General features: G+C 46.8%; 3 protein-coding genes across 3 annotated transcripts; 1 reads left to right on the plus strand and 2 right to left on the minus strand.

Moving 5' to 3' along the window:
* Positions 1–534: 534 nt before the first annotated feature.
* On the plus strand, positions 535–6999 carry LOC120824561 (PDZ and LIM domain protein 3). The gene is made up of 7 exons (XM_040185434.2): positions 535–1091; positions 4035–4186; positions 4707–4791; positions 4907–5094; positions 5567–5694; positions 6199–6310; positions 6638–6999. Exons 1-7 carry the CDS (start codon positions 999–1001, stop codon positions 6825–6827), a joined length of 948 nt encoding a protein of 315 aa, XP_040041368.2. The 5' UTR covers positions 535–998; the 3' UTR covers positions 6828–6999.
* A 2900-nt stretch (positions 7000–9899) lies between these two features.
* Positions 9900–12174, minus strand: npy2r (neuropeptide Y receptor Y2). The gene is made up of 2 exons (XM_040185432.2): positions 11895–12174; positions 9900–11176 (listed from the first exon to the last, which is right to left on the minus strand). The coding sequence occupies exons 1-2, from the start codon at positions 12048–12050 to the stop codon at positions 10040–10042; spliced, it is 1293 nt and encodes a 430-aa protein (XP_040041366.2). The 5' UTR covers positions 12051–12174; the 3' UTR covers positions 9900–10039.
* A 2261-nt stretch (positions 12175–14435) lies between these two features.
* Positions 14436–16681, minus strand: LOC120825187 (lecithin retinol acyltransferase). Its single transcript, XM_040186655.2, has 2 exons — positions 15842–16681; positions 14436–14971 (listed from the first exon to the last, which is right to left on the minus strand). The coding sequence occupies exons 1-2, from the start codon at positions 16325–16327 to the stop codon at positions 14816–14818; spliced, it is 642 nt and encodes a 213-aa protein (XP_040042589.1). The 5' UTR covers positions 16328–16681; the 3' UTR covers positions 14436–14815.
* Between the last annotated feature and the right edge of the window lie 29 nt (positions 16682–16710).

Below are 16710 nucleotides of genomic sequence, written 5' to 3' on the forward strand. Positions count from 1 at the left end.
TTGCACAGAGGATGAGCGAGTGAAAAGGGAAACGGTTACATGTATGCAAAGAGAGAGATAGGAGGAGGGAAACGTTGAGTATGAATGCACCACCACATTCCCTCATTTGTCCAAGAGTTACATCGTCATGGTAAATGCAGAAGCAAACCATCGAGTCTGGTCCACTTAAGAATACATGTATTGATTTAGTGGTGTTTTAACTGGCACTTTTATGCAGTTACATGATAGAAAAAAACAAGGAAAAAAGACTTGATATCCTCAGCTGGCAGCAAGAGAACACTAGTGTAAAACAACGAGCACGGTAAATGAGGTTTTAAATCCTTTGAGAGCTGAAAAATAACTCAACAGTCAACACAGATGTAGTTTCTGACACGGGGATAGAGAGAGACACGATGTGCTGAAGCTCGGGGGTGAGATTCTTGGGTCCCATCCAGATCAATAGCGGCTGGAATGTGCCCGTTGGACCTCCAGGGCTTCCGAGCGGAGCTGCGCCTGCACACCAAATAAGGACAGGAGCAGCTAGTCCCGTCAACCAGAGCGAGCGAGCGAGAGAGAGAGAGAGAAGGCTGAGCAGCTTTACATCCTCGGCCTGTCTGCTAGTGTCCATGTAGGTACAGACGTCGTCCCGGGCTGCTTTAGAAACGAGTGAAGCAGACGCAGCACCTTGTTCATCAGGCAAAACGTTGCTGTGGTAAATAAAAAAAAGAAAGATGAATGTGAAAAAGTGCACAGAAGAGAAATGGGGAGAGCGGCTGGCGAGAGCTGGTCGAACAGTCCAGGGAGTCAGTTTCCAAAACCGGACCAATTACTTCACCGCTGGGGTGGGGTCTGTCCACTCTCCTCCCCCCCTCCTCCCCCTCTGCTCCCACCCACACGGGTTCAAAGTCTCCATCACTTTGACGGCGTCTTGCTCTCTGACTCTCTGACTCGCCGCTGCTGCCGCTGTCCGCGCTGCTGCCGTCCCACGTTCGAAAAGGAGACAAAGGTCAAAGGGGCCGATGCCACTCAGCGTGGTGCTGGACGGTCCGGCCCCCTGGGGGTTCCGCCTGACGGGGGGAAAGGACTTCAACCAGCCGCTGACCATCTCCAGGGTGAGTGGGTCCTTACGGGCTGTTCATCATTTCATCATCGAGGATTTGACAAAACTTCTGCCGAAAAAAAAAAGAAAACACAAAACTTCGGCCTCAAGTGCGTGAGATGGGACTGTGCTTTAATCCTTCGGTGGTGCAGCGGTACGTTGTGTGTGCGGGAGGGTCGTCCGTCCGGGCTGCTTTGGGGCTTGCACCTGTGCCACAGTTAATGCAAAAGGCTCAGATACAAATAGCAACTTGCATTGTACTCAGACATGCACGCACACACACACACACACACACACACACACTCAAATGACTCATTGGGTGGATTTATGACCGGAGTATAAAAGGAGCACAGTCTGCTTATCTATTCCAACAGCAAAAGAAAGATGTGTAAAAATAAAGATTGGTCTGAATCCTCTGGATAAGGCGAGCGCCGTGTCACATTTGCATCATTATGACATGTAAAGTAGGACGCGCTGCAGCTGTTCGAAAGCTTGTCAGCGTCTGCTTGAGGTCAACGCAGGGCATCAAGTAGCTGGATTACTGAAGACTGACTGAGTGTAAAACTGAGCTTTCAGCAGAGAAAACTCAGCTAGAGACACTTTAAGTTAAATCATCAGACGCACAGAGGCGTCCTCGCTGTTGATTTAGATGGAATGTCATGTCATTTGCTGATGAAATGATGATTTCCTGAATCTAATGTGGTATTTCCTGTTTAAACCAGTTGCTGAATCACATGAAGAAAAAAAAACAGAAAGTAAAACGCTCTCGTCCCATTGAAAGGAGTAGTTTAGTTGTTGTTTTTTGCTTCGGCGCGACGATCAACGTAACCTTAATGTTGGCGGGGAAATCGTGTGTCTGGTTAGCCTAGCAGCGTAGCACAAAGCCTGCAAGCAAAGGGAGAACAACGTGCACAGTTCAGTCCAAAGACAACAGAGAGTTATACAGCCACAGAGCCCCAGTGATCCCTTCTCCGTTGGGGTCATGCGCGTCTATTTTTAAGGGGAGACGTCAGGAACCACCCAAGGAAAAAGCCCGGCTAGGTCTCTGAACCGCTGGCTCCCTCCGATGACCCCACAGCTGTTGTGTCAGCGGACACGGCGATGAGAGGGATGGACGGGGAAGGGAATCTGGAAGGGGAGACGATATGTGACAAGTAGAACAACAAGCAGCGTGTTTAAATGTGGCCTCCTTGTGAGGAATATGAAGGGACCAAAAAAAAAAGTGAAAAGACGTGACATGCTCGTCTGCCAAGTAGCACCGAAGCAGCCGCTCAACCGCCGGGCTCCATTTAAACACAGATGTCTCCCTGCACTGCCATCTTTGGTCAGGAACATCCTCCTCTTGATGAGCGGCCGCTTGTTCCCAGCTGGATGAGGAAAGTAAACACGAGCGATAATCATCTTTTCCCTTTTCGGCGGATGGGGCGGCCTTAAAGGGCCACGGCGCCAAATTCACACGCCGGGATCCGTTTGTCGGATGCCATGATTATTTGTGACGCAAAATCATTATTTGTGACCGCGAATTATTCCGCCTTTTTGCCACATTGCGGTCGTTTAAGTACTTGTGACAAAAGCAACTGTAGATCTATATTGAGGTAACGATTAATTGCACAAATCCCTTTGATGACGGCCTTACGCCTGCGGTAAAAACCTTGGGCCTGGATTGACCCGGCAGTTACCGGGGATTTTACCGCCTTTTTCCTTTTCAAATAGACATTCGATCCATTGTTGAAATATTAATTTTTATTACCAAAACTACATAGACTTTTATTTCTACATCTTACTCAAGTATCACGCAACCAGATCAGTTGAGGAATGAAGGAAAGGGGGGGCAGAGTCAACTTAAGAAGAAAAAGCAAACCGACAGAGAGAGAGGGGAGGGGGAAAAAAAGGAAAAGATGTCTGAGATTCAAACAAAGACAAATGTTGCACGTGACAGCGGAGCAAAGGAATCCAATAAAAAGCAATAGTTGTGCACGGATCCAGTCAGCAGACGGCGGAGCAGTAAAACATACAGTGAGACGTCCCCCCCCCCCCCCGTAACTCCCCGCTCCCTCTTCGGCAGCGTGAGACGTCCCCTCACGTTCATCCTCACTTATTTATAGACCTGATTCAAGTCTCAATGCAGAATCCCAGGGTCACGCCGCAGGTCGCGCTTCTGCCTCCTGAGGTATTTTCCGTGACCCCCCCCCACCCTCCCCCCGGTGGCTCTTCCAGGAGTTCTCTTCCGTCTGGATGCTGTCACTTAAGCGTGTTTACTTTACGCCGCGGTTTACACGCACGCCGATACCAACCGGCAGCGTCTGCACGGCGGAGAGCAACTGCTCAGTGGTGAGTTCGAGTTCTCGTCGGTGGAGTCTGTGTTTCGAATTTAGGCCAAGCTCTTTGATCCCAACGGGGGTGGGGGGGGGGGGGGAAGAACGAGGGGCCGTGCGGGTGAGGTCTGCATTAAGGAAGTGCCAGTGATGAAGAGCAGGCCTTCCTGTGAATACAGGACCGTGTCTTGTTCATTAACACACCCGTAGACAATAGGTTATTATATGTATCATAGTTTTTACAGAGGTTTTTGAAAGACAGATTAAATGCTGCATGGTTACAACAAACAAAACACCAGAAACCTTTTTCGCCAAAAAGGCTTAAATGAAATGGAATCACGGAAGATTCAATATGGCCTGATACAAGACCAACTAGCAGAACCAAAATAACGAACGAAAAAACGAAACAACGTTTATTTTTTAAAAGGGTTTTAGGTCCCAAACGTCTCACGACCGCCATCCATCACGAATGTCAGTTGAACTCGAGCAAGGAATATTTGTGTTACTGGCTGGGACTCCAAAAGCATTACAGCATTAAGACTTTGCTTTTTTCAAGGCTTTTAAACTAATATCCATTGATGTAATAAAGAAGAATTAATTAATAAGCAAAGGAATGTTTTTTTCTTCGACCCCGCCTGCAGATCACCCCCGGCAGCAAGGCCGCGGTGGCCAACCTGTGTGCCGGTGACGTCATCGTGGCCATCGAGGGCGTCCCAACCACAAACATGCTGCACTGCGAAGCCCAGAACCGGATCAAAGAGTCCGCCCGCCGCCTCAGCCTGACCGTTGAAAGGTGAGACGCAGCGAACGGAATGCGATGCATCGATAGTTGCTCCATTGGTAAAGATTCTGTGAGATTGCATGAGATTCTGCAAAGAAGTGCTGTGAGTCCATTTCCAGGTTTCATTGTACAGTGCAGTAGTGGTTCGCCCACTTTTTTCGGCCTTGTATTTAAAGTTGTTTTTTTTGTTTGTCTAAGCACTTCCTGATTGGCCAATTACGCTTTTGCCGACTTTAATCATCTCACGACCCCTCGGGCTCATCTTTCCGTCCCTCCGACCTCCAGTTTGTGAACCTCTGCGTTTTAGTTTGAATGTTCTCGAGGTGTGAGCAGCAAGCACCGTTGTTCCGTGAGGAAAAAAATGGTAAATTGCCGTAATTTTGTCACTTTGCACTCAAACCCCCACTTCCCAAAGTTAAAATAGTAGACGGGAAAAGGCCAACAAGTGAGCATGGTGGTTAAGCCTGATTCTCTATAGGTTGGTAAAGTTGTGGTGACCTTCTGACCAGAATCTGTTTTTGATCATTTGCAGGAATGAATCGAGTCTGTGGTCCCCCCGCGTTGTGGAGGACGGTAAAAATCACCCGTATAAAGTGAACCTAGAAGCAGAAAAGCAGGTTTGCAAGACTGTTTGAGAAACAACCTCACGTTTGTCAAAGATGATGGTTTTGCATAGTTGTTTCAGTAATGACCTTCCTTCCTTCCTTCCTTCCTCCCTTCTGCTCCTTCCAGGAGTATAAACCAATCGGCGCCGCGCACAACCGGAAAGCTCAGCCGTTTGTTGCCGCGGCGAACATCGACGACTCGCATCAGGTGGTCAGCTCCGCCTACAACACCCCGATAGGCCTTTACTCCTCGGGCAACATACAGGACGCCATGGAGGGCCAGATCCGGGGCCTGGCCCTACCCAAGCCCGACAGGTGATTCTTCCCCCGTCGCCCCTTCAACGCACGCAAGTCATGTCAGCCGATACAGATGCAGACGCAGTGTGCGTCACCCCGATGTCATTCCAGTGTATCTACGACCACCATAAACCAGCCAACCAGATGCAATTATATAAAAAATCTTCTCGTTTTCCTCTCGGTGGTCCAGCTCTTGAATTCTCTTACTCATCACACATTCAGCATCCAGACTAGTTTCTCTTTTAAAGTTGGACTCACTGTTTATAGCTTTATAAATCGATCCAGTTAAGAATGAATAAAAGACTGAATAAATGAAGCAAAGCGCCTTGGATCTGCTCATTGAACACGAGCGTCGTTGAGGTTGATCAAACACATCCATCTCGATTCCACATTAGTGCAACGGACCTATCATCGGCATCATTAATCATAAAAGCCGGCTGGTTGAGCGAGCATCTGTGTGCATCCTGACTGTTTTCAACCTGCCGCTCAGCCCCAGGACTCTGGCCAGCATCGAGGATTCCGACGTGTACCAGATGTTGCAGAGGGACCAGGAGGAGCCGCAGGAGCCCCGGCAGTCGGGCTCCTTCCGGGCCCTGCAGGACTTCATCGACAGCGACGGTGAGCTCTTTGTTTTCTCTCTTGCTGTTTCTCCCACGACGCAAAAAACATCCGCAGGGTCGGAATGATTACAGGTACGGACAAATATCTGTATTTTCACTGAAACTTAATGCCTCGCGGTAGAAACACTCAAATATTTTAAAGGCCACACAGACAAATTTAGTAAATTATAGCTATGGGTTATGAGTTTTTATTATAAATATTGCCTATTTATTCATTCATTCATGTCATATTGCCTCCCATAAACACGCCAGGACCATTTTAAAGATGAATTTAATGAATTATTTTGCTAATTTTATGGCCTTCTAACTCCGGCAAACAAATAAAAAAAATACATATATATATAATGTGCATTCTTGCATTCTACAATTAAGGCACGCTCTCCATGTAAACATCCATACTGATCGCATGTGAAGTATTCATTAGGGGTTGAAGAGGCTGTGAGTGTTTTGTTTTTATTTATGGGCTCCTGAATAAGGACGGCGGTTGTTCCCGTGTGGGCAGGCACTCGTCCCATTGTGACCAGGGCCGTCAAAGCACCGGCGACCAGAGCGACTCCGCCCACAGGAAACCTGCAGAAACTGCCCGTCTGCGACAAGTGTGGGAATGGGATTGTGTAAGTGCAAGTTGTGTGATTCACATCGAGAGCCTCCATGAATAAAGGGGGGGCGGGGGGCAACAATACAAACTGCAAGTTGCATGGGAATTAATGAAAACCCCTTTTGTCTTCATAAAATACGTTGTATTGTTGGACTGTTGCACAGCAAATCTAAGCATTGTTCATCCTTATGCAAAAGCATTGTGCAAAAAATATGCATCATCACACATAATTGATCAAAATGTATCGTTTGTAATGATGCATATTGTCGACTAAGGACATTGATAAACATAAGTACCCCATTCTCTTCTTTTGACATCTCCCTCTTTGTCTTTTATGCCACAGCGGGACGGTGGTCAAAGCACGAGACAAATACCGTCACCCCGGCTGCTTTGTGTGCTCCGACTGTGACGTCAACCTCAAACAGAAGGGCTACTTCTTCGTGGGGGGGCAGCTGTACTGCGAGGCTCACGCTCGGGTCAGAATGAGACCACCGGAGGGACACGACCTCGTGTCCACGTTCCCCTCTGCGTAGATTCACTGCCACGTGTTCCCTGTGCAATAACAATATACGTCCATGAGAATACACTTTACTCTCTGATCCTTTTCAGCCAGATGTTTTTTCTACGCCGAGGAACTTTTGTGACGACGAAGCACACCGAGACTCGCCCCTTTCATTTGTTTGCAATAAAGACCTTTGCTCATAATGACTCATGGATGTGTGTGAGAAGAAAAGCGCCACGTGTAGAAATACACACAGCAGCTTTTACGCGGCAACCTAGTTAAAAAGAAATAGCTCGTGCAGAATATCCCAGGCTGCTTTTTCTCCGCTGGAGACACACTGGGCCGGAGGCCAGGGACCCTTTTAGACATTGTGTCCGGCTATCGGCTAACAGATGCACGCTCACAGCTGCCGCTCTGCGGTTACTAAGTGGCTTCTCGTTGCACATCTCTTTGAGGAAAATCGACTAATCGACACTCCAATTTATGGTTATGCCGAAGCAGCCTGTTCCACGCGTCATTGATTACGCCCATGCACAAAAGTGTGAAAGGCTCTTTGTTTTAATTGTTCCAAAAAAATAAATGAATCCCCAAATAATCCAAGAGCATTTTAGCCTCTGACATTTTGGTTTTTGTCCATGAGGTTTGTTTGCATCATGGCAGGTCTTGGTGTTTCCTTATTACGTTACGTCAGTGAGAGGCGGCACATCTGGTGACACCTTGAGACGCCAGTATTGATCCTCAAGCTACTCGCAAAATCAGCTTATTCACAGTTCATTTGGTAAAGATGGAGGTTCTTCATTGTATTCAGTATTATATAACTCCAATAAGAATGAATATTACAATGTTCTGTTCCCGTGTGGATGCGTTCTGGGCCGTATTGTTCCTCATTTCATAATTTATGTTTAGAAGAAGACGGAGAGGATGAACATGTAGTTGATTATACTGTATGTATCTGAACCAAGCAGACTTTTTACTAAGCTGCTAGTTCCCAGTATGTATGTCCGACACTGAGGTTAATTATCAGCCCAAAAATGAAAAAAGAATATGTCCATAAAAAGAAAGAAAAGAAAGCCTGAAGCAGAATACAAATACTTCTGATCGATAAACTAAACTGTGGTACTTTGAGAATAACTTTAAGACTCAACACATCAATGGCCTTACATTAATAATGTACACAGTTTAATATTTAGCTCTTTGAGCGTCGCATGACAGAAAACACGTCTGTTCTTGACGTCTTTTTTTTTTATTACCTGTTACATACAATGTCAGATTTGACACGAAAAGGCCAACGATACAAAATGATGTAAATTACAAATAATAAGAAGTTTTCAAATCACTCCCACAAACAGCCTGTGCTAAATGCTCGGTTCTATTTCCCGCATAAGCTTCTTTCTGTCAACTGGGTCAGATTTTCTACCTAGTTATTCAACAGAAGGCACTAAAAAATACAAACGAGAAGAACTACAGGAGCTTTCATCTTTAAAAAAAAGCAAAGATCAAAGCTCATTTTGCCCAAAGGATATTACTGAAATTTTATTCTATGGAATAAAAAAATGAAAGGGCAAATAAAATAATATAAAAGCGTTTATGCATGGCTCTTACAGCTTCCATTAAGCAAGTGCTGAAAAGCCCCTGGTGCTTACACCTGCTGGCTCAACCACAGCTTGACGCCAATGAATATTTACCTTGATGATTCTAAAAAGTTAATGTTGATAAGTTGTAACCTCGTTCCATGTCTGCTGGGGAAAGTACAAAACGGAAGGCTTTAAAAATGAATGCAGCTTTATAATCGCCTTTTTTTTTTTTTATTGGTCCATCAGTGAAAAACTCCCAAACTAACTTCCTATGACGAGCACACAAAACTTTTCAGGCTTCCTGGATAATGAATGAATACTGCTGATATTTAAGTGTTCCTGCTGAGCTCAAAGCACGGTGACAACATCCCTACTGAAGCCGTGAAGCACATCAATCAGTGAATCCTCATCGCGCAGCTTCACCATCCTCTCCAATTGCAATAATTTCCCAATGGAAATGAAAATGGGGCCGCTGGTCACAGAGAGAACGTGGACGGAATGAGACAGACCTGAGCAGTGAGGACAGGCGCGTTCGACGGGAACATCTGCGGATTCTTTTCATAGTTTTCAACGCTCTCGTTAGCAAGTATCCTCTTCCTGAGGAGTCAGCCGATCGATGACATCGGTCAGTTAAATCGATTAGATTAACTGCTGAATGAGACGCGGGTTTCTGACTATAAATGGACACGTGAAGCTAACGCACGAGGGCCTCGGGTCCTCACGTAGGCACGGAGTGAATCAGCGGGGGCCTCGTCAGTAGGAAGGGCTCTTCAAAGCCTGAACAATTAGGCTGCTGGCTGCAAACAAAGACAGGTAGGGAGGGGGAGGAACTCCTCAAGTGAATAGTAAAAAACCCTCCACCGGCTTCCTGCTGCACCCTTAATACAATCATCTGCGTCCCTCTGCGGCCCAGACTCTTATTTTTTTTCTTTACAGGATTTTGCATGCAGCAGAATACACAGCGTGAACCCTGACGCACCTCGGAATGGTGAATTCTGATGCGTCTGTGATTTTTCTTCTAGTTTATGGGCGCCGCTCTGCAGGGAGCTCGAAGAAGCGCCGTTGTCGCATAGAACACGGCAACTAATATAGCGCACAACCTCTGATTGGCGCCCAGGTAAACGCGGCGGGTCGCTCTGACTGCACCTTGGCAGGTGTAAAGCCCTGTTAAGAGCCCCCAATCTGGACTCATTTGGGAAACATTTACGTAGACGCTGAAGGCCTACGTGTTGATATTTACGCATATCTACAAAAGCTCCAGTTATTACTCAATGTCCTAGTTATGGAGAGTTCACGTTAGCTACCTGTTTTGACTTTAAATGACACTACTGGTGTCACCAGGATTGTCAGGTCAGCTGAGGTACACGTGAATAGCGAAGAAGGACCTGATGTACACATGTATACCGCAAACATGTGCAACATACCTTAGAAAATGACATTGAGGTCAATGAAAATGAGGTTTGAGATTGCTGTGATATGGTAGCAGGTTATTGGCCCTCCCTCTGGCTTCAAAAGGGAAATCATTTAAATGGGATTTTTTATTCAACAAAGTGAAAGTACTGTGGTGGATTTTACAGTTTATACATTTAAAAAAAAATTGTGTTGAGCCCCTAAATAAATTAAATATTTCAGTCCCATTTCATTTTATTAGTATCGTCTTTGACTGATGCTACACGTTGGTCGACCTGCTCTCCGTGTAACACCCGTCCACCTTTCTCCGTGTCTCTCTGCACCTGGAGTCTCCCGACCTGGACTTGAACCGCCGGCCGCAGCTGCACACGGAGAGGAAGGCCGCCCTGAAGTTCTTGTTCAGCCACCCGTACAGGATGGGGTTGACGAACGTCGAGCACATCGCCACCACGTGGAACGCGGTGAACAGCAGCTTGAAGTCCTTCCTGTACAACACGGCGCTGTCGATGTCCACCGCCAACTGGAAGGCGTGGAAGGGCAGCCAGCTGACGGCAAACACCACCACCATGGTCCACAGCATCTTGGTGGTGTTCCTCCTGCGCTGGTGACGGTCCCCTCGACCGCCGAAGGTCATGTGACTCTTCAGCTTGTTCCAGATGCGGGTGTAGACGAAGCAGTTGATGGCCAAAGGCAGGCCGTACTGCACGACCAGCGCGGATATGCTGTAGGCGCTTCCGTTCACGCCGCCGCTCGGCCACTTCTCCATGCACACCTGGAGCGACTCCTCGGCCGAAAGGTCCACCGTCTTGTACTCCCTGAAGATGGCGAGCGGGCTGGCCAACAGGCCGCTGACGGCCCACGTGACGACGACGACGCCGGCGCACGTCTCTCTGGACATCTGGGTCTTGGTGTGGTGGACGATGGTGCGGTGGCGGTCGAGGGCGATGACGTTCAAGGTGACGGTGGACACGTGCACCGCCAGGCCTTGGGCGAAGGGCAGCGCGAAGCACAGCTCCCGGCCGAGCTTCCACTCGCCGTCCAGCGTGTAGACGAGGGTGAAGGGCAGACACAGCGTGTTCACCAGCAGGTCGGCCACGGCCAGGTTCACGATGAAGAAGTTGGTGACGGTCCTCAGGGTCTTGAACTTGTAGACCACATAAATCACCAGGGAGTTTCCGATGACTCCGAACAATATGATGGCGCTGTAAGCGAGGATGAGAATAACCTGGACTCCAAGCAGCTTCGTGCTGTCGTCCAGCCGCTGGGAGATGCGGTCCTTTGCGGCGCTCGCGTTCGGGCAGCAGTTGGAGGAATTCACTCCAGGTGGTGAATCTTCTGCCAGAGAGGCGTTGACTTGATCTGCTGCGTCCATGGCAAACAGTCGCCGTAGGTCACTCTGGGAAAGGTTGGACATCACGGTCAGCGATGGACGCAGAACAGGGAAGGTTATTCAAACGTATTCCAAAACGTACAAAACACTGTTGTCGTTCTTTTTTTTTATATCAGGTTGGTTCTTGTGAATATGCGAGATGTTGGGTACATGTGGAGAAGGATCCTGAAGATGGAGGTTTGCACTGTGGATGAGGGGACGGTGGACATGCAGGTGATTGGACAGAGAAAGAGAGGACACGGGAAGGAGAAGACGATTTCAATAGATTCTAAATATCGTGGCGTTACGGTGAAAGATTGATTATGATTAATTATTTAAAACCAAATAATCACGATAAGAAAAAGTATGTTTAGTGCTAAAAGATCAACCACAATATATGTATTCATTCAAAAGCTGTAACAATGGACAGCACATTGTTGATTTGTTGTTAATTTTAGGTTTCACATGAACTTAACACGATGCAGATGTACAGGACACTGATCCTTTTTTGTAAAATAAAAGTCAAACAAAACCTCTATTACTTAATTCTGTCAATCACTCTGAACTCCACTATCAGCATCAAAAAGCCTGATGCATGTTGTTCTTTCTAAAAGGCATTTATCACACTGCAGGTACAGACACGTTCACGCAACTTAACACATTACATATGAGATAATTCAACATGGAGCGGCGTTATGGTCCCGATCAGAAGATCAGATGCCAGATTGACACACTTTTCACTCACCTCCATGCGCAGAGATGTTTGAGATTCCTCCCGTTGTGTCTTCCTGCCGTAAAGTTTTAGCCACAGCTTTGGACGTCCTTCGTTTTGTTCCTGTTCTGTCCACCAAAAAAACCAAAAAAAAAAAACCAACACGAGCCACTGATGCGATCGACACATCGATCCTTTCCAGAAAGAAGGAAGAACGTGCGCTGCGCCCGCAGCAAAGCGCGCACAATGTGCCACTGCGCACTGCGGGAGAAGCAGGAGAGAGGAAGCAGGTCCTCCACCCGAGAGATGATTACTCTCCGCCTCACAATGGATGAACAGGACACATCTGCTCGTGCTGGAATGCCAACCGGCATGCTCGATGAGGAGGTCTCGCTTAGTTTCCAGTATAATTTAGAGATGTTCCAAACAGGGGTCCAAGTGTCATTGAATCAATCAGAGTGGTTTGATGACGTCTTTCAGCTGATTTAAAATGAAAAAGCTTAGAAATTAAGGCGTAAACTTCTTCATGGCAGTCGCAAGTAGTAATTATAAATTTCATGACGTGATTTTTCCGAATTTCTTTTGAGAAATAGCTTGATTGCCGGCAGATAAATCAAACAACAAGAGGCGCCGAATACATCCAGCACAAATAAAATGGCTTTAGGAAATGTATTTTTAGGAAATGTATATGCGATGAAAGATTAAAAGGTGTTTTCTATTCATATGGATGTGCAGGTTTCCTCAGGGGAGCCTTTTTCTGTTTGTTTACTTGAAACTTCATCCTTATTCCAGACACAGCAGAGTTTTTTTATGAATCTAAATCAGATGATTGTGAGGCCCTCAGGCACATCTGCTGAGAATCAAATATCAAATAACAATAAAGCGTGAGCCTTTCTGTAAACACGCCAGGGGCATTATGTGTGTGTGTGTGTGTGTATATATATATCTATATATAGATATATAAAAACACTAGACAGCATCCTCTGTCCCATATAATAGATGCATCTGAATGAAGAAAACACCGTGAGGGAATATTAATAGAGAACCCCCGCTTCCCACCAAAGGGACGCTGAGGTGTCTATTTCAAAGGGGACAAAGCTCAGTGTGTCTCCTATCTCAGCAGGACCGTGCACCTGGAGTCCACTTAATAGAACTTGGGGGCTTGAGCCCATTACATCAACCTTGGTTCAATCGATACTTAGTCTTCCCCTGCGGGACGTGTGCCACAGTCTAACGGCGAGGCAATTATCCTTAATTGGCAGTGATCTTTTAGCCGTGTTGCATCTGTCTGCAGTCAGAGACAGATTTAGACAGTTTGACCCCCGGTGACACGCCTGTCTCGCAGGTATGCCTTTGTCCCTTTGTCCCTTAGGGAGCAGATTACTTGATGCGGGGCACCTGGTCCGGGAAAAGGGAGGGCATGAAAGCCCTGCTCCCGCCCCGCGACTACACTACGTGACCACGCGTTCACCGTGGTGTGTCCTTGCTGTCTGTCACGGCTTAAGACACCTTGTGTGTGTCACCTCAGTCTCTTTTTACATTTATATCAGTTTTGTATTATCTGAGCAAAGGCCAAAAAAGATTCTCATGATTCCACATTTATTTCATATGTGGAGCAAATGGTTCATACTTCATCATGGAAATAACCATTTCCAATTTACTGTAACTCGGATCTATTTGCTACTGTATCTTAATGGTGATGGATTTAAATGTACATGATAAACGCTGTTAATAAAGTGATACTTTGGACCTGGTTGTTTTGTGTCGTCTGCATGACTCAGCACTGTGACAACACATGAAGGCATCTAAGAAGCTTCTTTGTAGTCCATCTTTGGAGAAACGCCGTCACTAACACGCGTCTTCCGTCGCATCAGAACTACGCATCTCAGTGAAAGTGGGGGCCGGATTCCCGAAACACCGCGCGTGTCCTTTCCTAACTCCTCGTGAGTTCTCCTAAGCGTCCTTCCTTGAAACCTCGTGACGTTTTCTGCAGATGTCTAGGGATAGCGGTTAGGAAATAGTTCCCTTATGACTATTTCCTGAATTTGAAACGTTTTTTTTTAATCCAAGTAATATTGTGGTAATACTAATAATACTGATAGTGTCCCAAATTCTCTACCTTATTAGTTTTCATCCCGCCGGCCTGTTAAATTAACTCTCTGATTCCCTCACGCACCTTCTCACCTGCAGCACGTTCCCTCATTAGTGCTTCACCCTTCAGGTCTCCTCACTCACATCCGGTTATTGTTCTGGATCTACCTGGATTGTTGCGTGTTCTCTGTTTTGCATTTGTTTGCGTGTTGGACGGACCCTTCCGCTTCCACTAGTAAAGAACTTTACTTGCGCTGCTGTTTCCGAGCTGTGCTTTTGGGTTTTAGTATCCGTAGTCCTCACAGATACACTTTATTCAAACGGCGCTTTATAAAATAAAGCTTTAAGGTGCCTCACGTGGTTCAACCAGCAATCAAACAATCCAGGACTCAAATCAGTCACGGAAAATAATGAAGAAGCAAAATGTAACTTGATTAACTTCGGCGGGAAAAAATATATATTGTACAATAAATACAACAGGAGGCTCGTAGAAATATATTTTTAATGGGCCGACAAACACATCTGATTTGTGGTTTACGATATATACAAATTTGAGTGTATTCCAATAAGAAACTTATTGCACTTTGTCCAAGAATATAACACTGAAAAGGGAACGTCTATCATGTTTTCCTCTCCCTCTCTTCTCTTTTTCTATTTACGTTCTATCCGTTACAGTTTAATGAGATCACTGTTAAATAGAGACTAGATGTTACTTGGAGAAAGCTATCAAGGCAAAGAAGAATAAAACATCCATTAAGATATAAAAAATACCACAATCCCCAAAAGGTAAAAAGCTAAAATACCGACGTTATTATTGCAGTGAAAACCTTTTTATTTTCCCGGTAACGTTCCACCCGAGGCCGTCAGGCCGCCATCCAGATGGTGAAGGAGACCAACAGGGTCGGTACGAGCGTCAGAGGGGTCAAGCAGCCGGCGCACAGCGTGACCCCCACGCCACACAGCGCAGTCAGAGAGGCACTCGTCCGGCTGCACACAATCTTCCGCACCGCTCTGCAGAACTGCGAGAAAGACGGCGAGAGTTATGGTCGTGCTTGAGTCTCCGTTAGTAAACAAACCGGTCAGCCGGTCGAGGTCTGCCGTCGTGGGGGGGGGGGGGGGGGGGGAAAGGTCATCGCCCGCTGGGCCCGAGGTAACAAGACGGACACCAGATGGAGCCGCTCACCTCGTGTGTAAGCTGAGAGGATTTTCACTCCCGGTGGACCGAAGAAAAAACAACTTTGCAGTGCGATTAACCCGCTTTTGACAGAATGTCAGTAGACACAGTCGCACACTAAAGCGCCGTTGAACTGTGGATTAACTGAATGTAAACACTAAATCCACCAAGGTGGGAAAAACTGGAGGCATTGCAAATCCAAAGCTTGCAGTGAACCTAAAACCTGCATGTGACCTCGCTCATTAAAGAGTCACGCACTCGACACGACTCGACCCGACACACAATTAAAGATTCAACAAATCAATCGTGGATCATTCAAAAGCTTAACTGATTGAAGTCACTTTAATTCAGTTTATGTTGATGTGTAGGTACATTCCTTTTTTTATTTAAACTATTTAAAAACAGTTCTGACTCCTTTCAATGTGAGTAATTGGAGGTCGGCCTTGAAGAGATTCCTCCCAAATGCATTTACATTCTGACAGCCCTGGTTCCACTTTACATTCCCTTTGAAGCTCAGCAGGAAAACTCTTTCAAATCACACACAAAAATTGATTTTTTTTGTCATTTATTGTAAAGAAGCGACTTCGGGAAGGTGCCGTAGGCTGTCGCCGCCTCGCGTCGGCTGTGATCAGACATTGCAATGCATTTCTTCGCGGGACACCACGCAAAGACAACCGCAAACGAATATTTTCGGCCGGAGGGCGGAGACTCTCACCTGGTACGTCTGGTAGCTGATGGCCATGCCGTATCTGCAGTACATGACGTAGTGTTCGCAGTTGTACCACAGCAGGCTGTACGTTACCGAGCCCAGGAACTTCTGCGCCCTCCTGGCCACCTCGTCCCCGTCCAACGGGGGCTGGCTGCACACTTTGTCCATGTGGTTGACCAGGATCACCGAGCCGTACGCAAAGTCCTCCACCGAGTCCACTCGGACGCTGGCCACCTTGGCGATGGCCCCCAACAGGAGGCGGTTGTTGGTTACCACCTTGGCGATGGCAGACGTATCCTTAGAAAGCACGGGCAAGATGTCCGGGATGAGGTGAGCCACGCGGTTGTCCCCCAGGTAGATGCCAAAATGTGTGAATAAGGTCCTGGGGACTTCCAGTAAATCGCCACGCTTGTAAAGGGACAGGTCATACTTGGAGTCCTCCTCCTTTTCGGAGGCCACGTAGAAAAGGCTGAGCAGCTGGTACAGAAACATGACGGCAGTGTGCTGCCAAGTTGCCGGACGGCCACTCTTTATTCCACTTGGTTTCGGGAGGTGCGGTCTGCTGGATTACGCGTTGCTCAACGTTTCCGTGATATTTTGAAAGAAACGAAAGGAGCTTTTTCTAATCACTTTGCTGCGAGGTTGTTTTTGAGAAACTCTGGCCTCGCTGTAATAAGCTCCGCCATCCTCACTAAGACGGCGACAAGTTTAATCCGCATACAGAAGGTCACTCAAATTGAGCCATCGCACCCAAATAAGCAGCCTTTGTTTGTCCGCGACTAGATTGTTCTGGTGCCATTTTTTATTATTGCTTCCATCATTATTCAGGACATCTAGAAGGAGAAAAAAAACCCATCTGTACCGACAGAAAGAGG

This window comes from Gasterosteus aculeatus, chromosome 9 (assembly GCF_964276395.1).
Source record: "Gasterosteus aculeatus chromosome 9, fGasAcu3.hap1.1, whole genome shotgun sequence".
Lineage (NCBI taxonomy): Eukaryota > Metazoa > Chordata > Actinopteri > Perciformes > Gasterosteidae > Gasterosteus > Gasterosteus aculeatus.